At 43.0% G+C, this 9582-nt stretch overlaps 1 protein-coding gene across 1 annotated transcript; it reads right to left on the minus strand.

The window, feature by feature from the left end:
* Positions 1-5400: 5400 nt before the first annotated feature.
* MAGEF1 (MAGE family member F1) lies at positions 5401-6444 on the minus strand (the record flags this gene model as incomplete). The annotated part of the gene is given in 7 exon segments (XM_039850573.1): positions 5401-5714; positions 5716-5885; positions 5888-5973; positions 5975-6032; positions 6035-6154; positions 6157-6270; positions 6273-6444. Coding segments are annotated over 7 exon segments (954 nt in total), but the record flags the coding sequence as incomplete, so codon positions are not given.
* Positions 6445-9582: the final 3138 nt, after the last annotated feature.

Raw genomic sequence — 9582 nt, forward strand, 5'->3', positions numbered from 1 at the left:
TGTAATTAGAAAAACAAAAGCTATGAATAAAGAATATTTTCTCTTTCCTTCCTCTTCTGGGTCCAGTGGAAGCTTCCGCATTGCCTAAGGCTGCTGTGGTTTCTTCCCTTGCTGAACTCTTACAGTAACTCTTGGGTGCAGATCCATGTTTATTCATTGTTTTAGGTCCTTGTGCCAGCTCTGAGAGCTCCTTCAGGATAAGGAGTTCATCTCCTACTCAAGCTCTCCCCCTCCACTCACTCTGCTTTCAGGAGCTATTTTGCAGAACCTTCCTGGCCTGCTCCCACCCTGAGCCTTCATTCTTGCTGTTGCGTCTGTCAGCACCCCCACCTCCCCCATCACCCAGACAGCTTGTGGTCTCCCTGCTTATCACCTTCAGTTACGACTCAAATGTCACTTCTCAGTGAGGCTTTCCCTGACCAAGCTATTTACAATTAATTTCGCATCCTCTTAGTACTCTTTCCCCCTTTCCTGCTGCATTTCTTCCTAGGACATAGATCTCCATCCGACATGCTATGTATTATACTTCTTCATTATCTATCTCCTTACACTAGTATGTAAGCTCTATGAAGGCAAGGATTTTATTTTGTTCTCTGCTATAATCTCACTATCTAGTATATATATATATATATATATATATATGACTAGTATGTATAGATAGTATGTATAGAAGATGCTCAATAAATATCTGTTGAATGAGCGCATTTTATAATAACAATTGTTACCATGTACCAGATACTGTGGTGGGTACTGAGTAATCCTCTCATTCAGTCTCCACGGTGTTTTGAGGTAGGTGGCATGATTTCTGTTTTAAAGGTGAGAAAACCAAAACTCAGAGAGGTTAGGTAACTCAGCTGAAGCCACATACTATCGTGTAGCAGAATGGGATGACTGCTCCAGGGGCCAGGAGCTTCCACTTCAGAAGGTCTCCTCAATCCTGGTGGTTTGGGTAACGTGGCTAAGCGTCCCTCACTGGGCCTGACACCAGCAGACCTCCTGAATAAGCTCAGGCTGGGACTGCTGCTTCCCTTGTGCCGATTCCCCCACTGCAGGGACCACGGAGCTGCTGCTCAGAGGCATCACTCCTCAAAAATGGGCTCCTCTCCCAATTTGGGTTCCTTCTTGTGACAAAAGGCCCACGATCTTACAACCAGAGATGCTAACTTGCCCCTCCCCCGCTTGCTGCCTCTACTTTCTAGCCTGGTTGCTCTAGCTTACAGCATAAATGAGCACAACAATGGGTTTCCTTTCTTTTTCTGTCTATTCTCCCAAAGTAGGGGGGGGTGTCGTTTGCTCCCTAAGAACCTCCTGAAGACCAGTAGGATGGCACACCAGCAAAAACCCAGAAGATTTAGGTACAAATTCTGGATCTGCTGCTCACTAGCCATGTCATGAGTGTGGACAAGTCTTTTAACTTATGCACTGATGAAACAGAATCGTTCTTTCTCGGTGGCTGCCCTCTAGTATCGTAATCTTGGCAAACGTAGAACCCGCTTCATGGGACTGTTGTACAGATGCAAAAGACAATGTAGTGATCATATTTAGCACCATGCCTGATATATAAGGCTTAATAAATGCTGGCTTTTACTGTTATTTGGTCATGACTGATTTGGGAACTGGGCAGGGTCTGCAATCAGCTGGTAGGATGGGGTGTGCGCTGTGGATTGTAGCTGACCACCACTCCAATCACTCACTAAACTCTTTCCTAGAGCTTCAGTTCTCAGAGTGTATGTTGCTTGTTCAAGGTTACATAGTCATGACTTTTAAAAGGCCTTGATTAGGATACTTTTTCAGAATACCTAACCTCCTTAGTACACTATTATTTCTGCTGGGAGGTAATCGTTGCCATCTCTGCTGGGTTGCACAATTTGAGGAGTATTTGCACAAGCATCAATTGCCAACATGACCAAGGCAAGAAGCCTAATTATCTCTAGTGGAAACTGTGATTGAGCCTGTGAATTGAGGCCCTGATTTGCAGAGGCTGTAAATGAGCTGCCACCTCTGGAGCACTATGTACCAGCTGGTTGTTGGGGTTGTAATCAACCTGAGCCTGTTTCCAAACACTCATTCTCTAAGTTCCAGTGGGTCGAAAGTCTCAACTCTGGTGTCAAGATCCCTGCAGAGTATGTGGCTGAACTGAGATCTTCCTATCATCTGAGACATGATTCATAGTTTTCAAGGGAATTTCCTTTACTGGGTTTGCTTTCTAGTTGCAGTGTAAGTATGATTTGGTGCAATTCGTCCATCACCACTCTCCCCGAAACAACGCTCTGCTCTCCTCACTCAGTGTGTCGCCTAGGAAGATCGAGTTCTATTTGTGCCTAAAGGGGAAGGAGATGGGGGATCCAGGCCTTCTTTTGCATGCGAATGACCATACAAAACAGAAGAATTCATCTCTTGCCCTCACCATGGCCCATGTCTGCTCTACACATGGGCCCAGAGGCCATACTTTGAGTACTTCTGAGAAGCTGACGATGGCATCTGTGACATGGGAGGTCTTTTGTCCTGAGGCAAGGGTATGCGTTCTTCCAGCCCTTTGTACCATCTGGAAACAACACTGGGAATCCTATTTACAGGTCCACAAATGTTATTTGATTGCTCCATGACATGAGAGACTTAATTTGAGGCTTAGTGGAGAGAGCAGACTAAAGAAGACTGAGGTGACATGGGCTATAAGGGCAAAACATGATGAGTTTGAGCAAAAATACACATTCTACATGTAGTCAACACTCTGTGAACACTGGGGAGAGAGTAGGCAGAGCTGGGATCAACGTTCCCAGATAATTTTCCAACTTTATTTTGCCTTCCTTTTAACCTTCCTTCAGGCCATTGTCTGTCATAAGTACCTTGGCTACACAATCCTTGTTTGTAGCTCCAGAGAGACAGCGGCGTTTGAAGAAAGAACATGAGTTTGGAGACAGATGACGCAAGTCTAGGAGGAGCTCTAAGATAAAAGAAATGTAAAATAGTGAAAAGTGCAGGCTTTTGACTCAGTCAGACTTCAGTTCCAGTCCTTGTTTTGTTATACACTATCTGTGAGACCTTTAAAAAGGCTCTGAGCCTGTTTGCTTAGTGCAAAATGGAACATATAGTATTTATCCCGTAAGGCTGTTATAAAAATCACTAAAAAATACGTAAAGCATAAAAAAGCTGGCTTATCTTAGATATTAACATCTGCGAAATAGGGATATTTAGTAATAACTATTTTGTGATGTGGTTGTGAAAAGTAGGGGGGTAAATGCTTTTGACCTATAGTAGATGTTTAATAAGTGGTACTGTTAGTCCTGTCTTTGCCAGCAAAGTCCCCTCTGCCACTGGTAAAATGGTGAGTATTTCCACTTTACCTTACTCCTGTAAGTACTGCAGGGAAACTGGAGATAAGTACACAAGCTTTGCTGTTTTTTGGAGTTGTAATAACTCAAATCACACACAATATATTGGAAGCCAGTAATGGGGAATAATGTGCTAGAATGAAACACACCAGATTGGGGGGCAAGGGACTTGGGTTCTAGTCTTGACGCTCTTTTGCTGATCAAGTGACCACAGGCAAATCACCAAGTAATCTGACCTTCAGGTGCAAACACTGTTGACCTCTCTATGAGAAAATACAAACCTGAGAAATTATCATTGTTATTGTTCCTTGAGGATAAAGTCAGTCTCTCCCTTTTAATCTTTAGAACTCAGCAAAGTCCTTGGCTTACAGTGGGCATTCAATATTTTTGTTTAATGAATTATAAACTGCCTGGAAGTAATGTTTTTAATCATTAGCGAGGTGTTTTGCCCATAAGCTTATATCTTTTGATTCTAATCTGATTTGTTGGATCTCTGGGCCTGTGTCCCAAAGTATTTGTATTCCATGCTAACCTAATATACTCAGAAATGTTTTTATGGACACAACCAGGAAAAAAACTGGCAGTAAGAATAGAAGAAAGCAGCTCTTCTGTATATGGCAGCTGTAGGACAGTTTCACTATTTCTCCCAAATACATCTCTGGTTTGGTTACCACTCCTCTAGGCTCCTTATTGTATTATGTACCCACTCTACAGGATTTATCCCCAGAGTGAAGGTGGTAGGTATTGCAGAGGCCTGAACTGCTTATGTAGATGGCCCTTCATGAGTAGTCAAAACTGATGGGTGCCTTACGATCTCCTCCAAATGGGAAGTGGCAGGTGGAAAGCAGCAGGTAGAAACATGGATGAGGGCACTGGGCTTCCTGGTGCCAGGGGAGAGAGCAGAAAGTGGAACTTCTTGGTAACAGGGGACACCGCATGTGCCCTCCCCACCCACACTACATACTGTTTCAGAATTGTTACAATATTTGGTCTCTGAGGGCTTTGGTAGAAGAGGGAATCTTGTAGGGGTGAGTTACCATCATTGTTTGTGTACTGTAATAAGTTGCTCTGGAGCAAAAGCACAGGCAAAGGTAGAATGTTTTCCAGATCTATGGTGTATCAAGTCTTCTCCCCACGTTACTGAGGAACATCTGTGACCTTAAGTCATTTTTTTTCCTTACTAGGTTACCAGTTTATTATAAAACGATATACCAGGAGCAGCCAAATGCAAGGTATGGGAAAGGGTGCAGAGCTTCCATGCCCGCTTCTGGTATATGACTCCCCCCAAATCTCCATGTGTTCACCAATCTGGACACTCTAGCCATTTTTAATACCATCTTCCATAACCAACATCTTCCTCTTTTCCTTTCCTTCCCCTCCACTCATCACTCCCCCTCACCCCCATCCCAAAGTTTGACTAAAGCCTCACCCAATCACTCCAGCTGGGTTAGGGGGCTCTCTGTAGCCTTCAACTCACTGCACTGTAATTTCTGGCTTATTTACTTACAGTCTAGTTCTGGAAAGTAGGCTCTTCATGTTGTTCAACATTCTATCCCCAAACACCCCAAATGGCACATCACACTAAAGAAGATGCTCAAGAAATGTTTGATTTATTTAGTGTACCAAAGTATATCTCTGATTTACTGCATTTTAATTTTTCTCTAGGTACTATAATAGCTAAGCAAATAGAGGTACATGTCAGTCCCTTTTATTTATACAATAAGACAAAAAGTGTTGGGAAGCTAGACACCAATCAGCTACTTTTTTTTTTTTGTACCAGATCCTCATACTGCAGAGGTCCTTCAAATTGTTAAAGTACAGTACTACAATGCTGCATAATTTGTTCAAGATCACAGAATAAAATACAAAGTTTTCAAACCATTTTACCAAACCAGCAAAACTCTACAACAAAATCCTACAAGTAGAGCGATCTCATTTATAAACATCAATGGTATATTAAATCTAACAAAAACTATCAAGATACAAAACTTAAAACCTAGTTATACAATTCCTACAGAAATAATCCTCCCCCCACCTATACTACTTAAGACTCAAACAGTAGCTTCCATACCCACGCCCCCAACCCCTCTCTGGCTGATCACCTTTACATCAGCCTCACCAGGGGCAGATACCAGCATTAGCATTGGCTCAGGCCCTAACCCTAACCCTCATACTGACCTCAGCTCTGGCCCAGTTAGCCCCATCTGCCAGGGCCTCACGGTACCGCACTGGCCAGTGCTGGGGTTCTTTCTTATAGAACTTGGCCAAGAAACTTTGGATTTGCATCTTGCTGGTTTCCAGGTTGTTTCAGGGACCCCTAGAGAATTTACATTCTGGTGGATCGGTGTGAGGCGCCCTCCTGTAATTGAGGTATTCACTGCTACACGAAATCGTCTATAATAAGTCTCTTCCAGTACCCAAAGAGGAAGTGATACTTCAAGGGATTCATCTCCAATAGACACAGCATCTCCCATACCTGTGCCTCCCTGGCGCTACTACCTTTTATGTAGATAAGGCCCAAGATCATCATTGAGAGACTCAATCTGAGGCCACCTCCTCCTCCTCCAGAAATTTTAATTTGTTGATCGGGATATAAGTGTGGTGCTTGCGGCCAAGCTGTTTCACCTAGAAACCAAAGACACCGCAGATGTTCTGCGGCCCTAGCGATGATGTCGGGGACCAGATCCTTCAAGTCTCTGGACTCTTCTTTTTGTCCTTCACTAGTAGTAACCGCACCAACTCCACAACCATATGATCCAGAGAGCAGCAGGCCCTGCGCTGGGCTAAGGCTTTGGCGGCGAAGGCCCTCGCGCCTTTGGGGTGAGAGCGGGCTCAGCAGCCTTCTCCTCCCTCAGGGCGCCAAGGTCCTCCTTGGGGCTCTCCTGCAGGAGAGGGCTCAGAGCCTCCTCCTGCGAGGTGGTCAGGGTCTCACCGTCAGGCCGCCATCCTTCTCCCCCTCGGCCTGAAGGATGGGGAGACCCCCCGCTCTCGGTTTCTCCAACACGTTTTCAGGCAGCCAGGGGCGGAGCACATACACGGGCCGAGGGGCGAGCAGCCCGTTGCACAAACCCCGGCGGAGGGGTTGGACAGCGGCCAGCGCGGCAGCAGGAGATTAGGAGCGATGACAGAGGGGGATCTGTGGCTGCTGGGCAGCACCGCAGAGAACTCGGAACTGCCGCCGAAACACCCCCCGCACCAGGTTTGCGGGGCGGCCACCGCGCAGCCTCAGTCCGCGCCGGCGCGCCGGCTCACGGGGCCACTTCCGGCCACTTAGGCAAGATTGTGGGCCCGGGTCCCCGCAAAGCCCCGCCTTTTCCGGCTCCCCCTCCCCACCTCCCCGGCTTGGGGTACACGCGGGCTTTTTTGGGCGTCGGGTCCGTGGAAAAGTGTCCGCTCTTCGCTGCTTTTTAGACTCGAGAGCTGGAGGGGCGCTACCAGGGTTTTAACATCCAGGGCATTGGCAGTGGGTAATGTTACAATGTACAAGGATGAAATAGGGATGCAGTTCTAGCCACGTCCTTTCAGCAGGTGCTTATTTACAAGAGTGTGTATCTAGGATTTTGAATGATTTATTGTGGCCCACGTGCAGAGTGCATGGAGGTGAAAGCCGAGAGATAGGCCGTGCAGGCCAATTAGTGAAAGACCTTGAACAGGATGTGAGGGGAATTGAAATTATTCCGAACACGATGGGAAACTACTACAGGGGGATTTAAACAAGGGAGTGCCCGGACCAGTCTGTATCTTCACTATTCCTTCGTGGCACTGTGGAGGTTGGGTTGGAGTAGGGCCGACCAAAACCCGGGAATCCAGTTTGGAGTATTATTACAGTGCAGAATAGGAACTGGAATTTGGCCTGTCTTGTTCTTTGGTGTATCCCTAGTGTGCAGAACAGTGCCTGCCACGTTGAGGCACTCCATAAATACTGTAAAATAGATGATTAAGGGCTAGGGATAGCAGATTCTACAGGGGTGAAAGGAAAATGAAGAGATATATTGAAGTACAGTTGGCAGAAATAGAGACTGACTGGAGGAAAGGGAGGGTTTTGTTTGTTTGTTTGTTTGTTTGTTTTTACATAATCAAATTTAACTACTCCCGTTTTTTCTTTTTGGTATCTTACTCTGAGCTTTCTCTCACTTCTTGCCACTGTTTTTTTTTGTTGTTGTCCTCTTTTTCCTCCCTCCCTTCCTTCCATTCTTTCTTTTTCTCCTCCATTCTCTGTCCCTCCCTCTCCCTTTGCCCTCTCCCTCCCTCCGCTCCAGGGTTCAGCTTAAATGTCACCATCCAAAGCCTTCCTTAGTCTGCATGCATGGAAGTTATTCACTGCCATCTCTGAATCACCATAGCAATTTGTATTTATTTCACATCCATTTACATAGACCTTATTATGTGCTGGGCTCTATTCTCACCTTTTTTTTGAAATATTAATTTGTTTAATTTTCATTAAGTACTATTATGACCATCCCTATCTTATAGATATGTCTTTCCTATGGCATTTGCTATTTACTCGCTATGTAATCTTGGGCAAATTACCTAAACTCCCTGCCCTCAGTTATCTCATTAGTATAATGGGTATGATAGTAGAAATAACATTGTGGAGATTATGTGGTTATGGATATGAAGCATTTAACAGTGCTTGGCAAATATTGTTCAATAAATGTTAACTATTATTTACTGCATATTTTTAATGTGCTGATACTGTGCTAAGTATTTTCATGTATTAACTCATTTACTCCTGATAACAGCCCTGCTATATAAGTGGTATTATTATCCCCATTTTAGAAGTGAAGTAACACACATGGAGGTTAAGTAACTTTCTCAACATTACATGACTGAGATTTGAACCATATAGTATGACTCCAAAGATCTTCCCTATAACTACTATATTAATAAATGTTAATTATTATTCTTGACCATACTTTGCTTTGTATTATAATTACTTTTGCGCTTATTTTATTACCTTCCAAAACCAAACATCCTAAAAGCTAAGGTCGTGTCTTTAACTTTTCTGAAGAGCCCCTCAGAGTCAGCATTCAGTATATAATTGTCACAGAATAAATGATGGAAGCCTTTACTCTTATACGTAGGAAATAACATTTATTTTAACATCTGACAAATAGACTTTTCTAGATTAATCACGAACTCTTCATTTTAAAAACTTTTGAAAATTTATACTCATTTATACTATATGACTTAACAAATCTGAAAGTGTGTGAATGAAGCAAGAAGATATATATTATAGTCTAGTCTGAGGCTATTATTAGTTTCCATTGTGCCAAACATTTATGTACAGTATAATTTAGTCCTCACATATCCCTATTATGAATGTATTATTATCCTCATTTTACAAATGGGAAAACAGTCACAGGGAGGTTAAATCACCTGTCCCAAACCACCCATCTGCTAAGTGCTAGACCGGAAATGAGAACCTAGATCTGTCTGTTCTGAAGACATACTCACAACCACCATGCTGGATTGCCTGGTTATCTGTTTCTCCCGAAGGTAGAGAGAACCACTCCTACCTAAAAGGGCAGTATTAGAGATAAAAAAGTCCACTTACATATCTTTCTCATATCAAGCATTGCCTAAGAGATGCAGGATATATGCATGGAAAGGAAGCATGCAGGAGATAAAATGAATGGAAAGAATTTTGAAGAACAAATTAATATAGGACAGTTTTAAAAACTGAATAATGTACTACTGCTCATAAAAAAGGGAACAAACTACCGCAAAATGAGTGGCATATATTCTGTTGAGTGAAAGAAGAAGGATTTACAAAAGATTACATACAATATGATTCCATTTAATCTGATGTCCAAGACAGATTAGACTAACCTATGGTGCTAGGCATTAGAACAGTAGAGTGGGGTTGACTGGAAAGGGGTACGCATGAATTTTCTGGGGGTGATGGGAATGTTCTGTATCTTGGTTTGGGTGTACATTTGTATACATTTGTCAAAACTTATCAAACTGTGCCCTTAATATCTATGCATCTCAGTATATAAATATACCTAAAAATTATGAAAATAAAATTTTTATTGCGGTATAATTGACATAATATTAGTTTTGAGCATACAACATAATGTTCTGTGTTTGTATGTATTGCAAAATGATCACAATAAGTCTAGTTAACATCTATCACTATACATAGTTACAAAATCATTTTTTTCTTTTGATAAGAACTTTTAAGATTTTTCTCTCTTAGCAGTTTTTAAATGTGCATTACAGTAGCATTAACTATAGTCACCACGTA

This window comes from Pteropus medius, unplaced genomic scaffold (assembly GCF_902729225.1).
Source record: "Pteropus medius unplaced genomic scaffold, Ma_sr-lr_union100, whole genome shotgun sequence".
NCBI lineage: Eukaryota > Metazoa > Chordata > Mammalia > Chiroptera > Pteropodidae > Pteropus > Pteropus medius.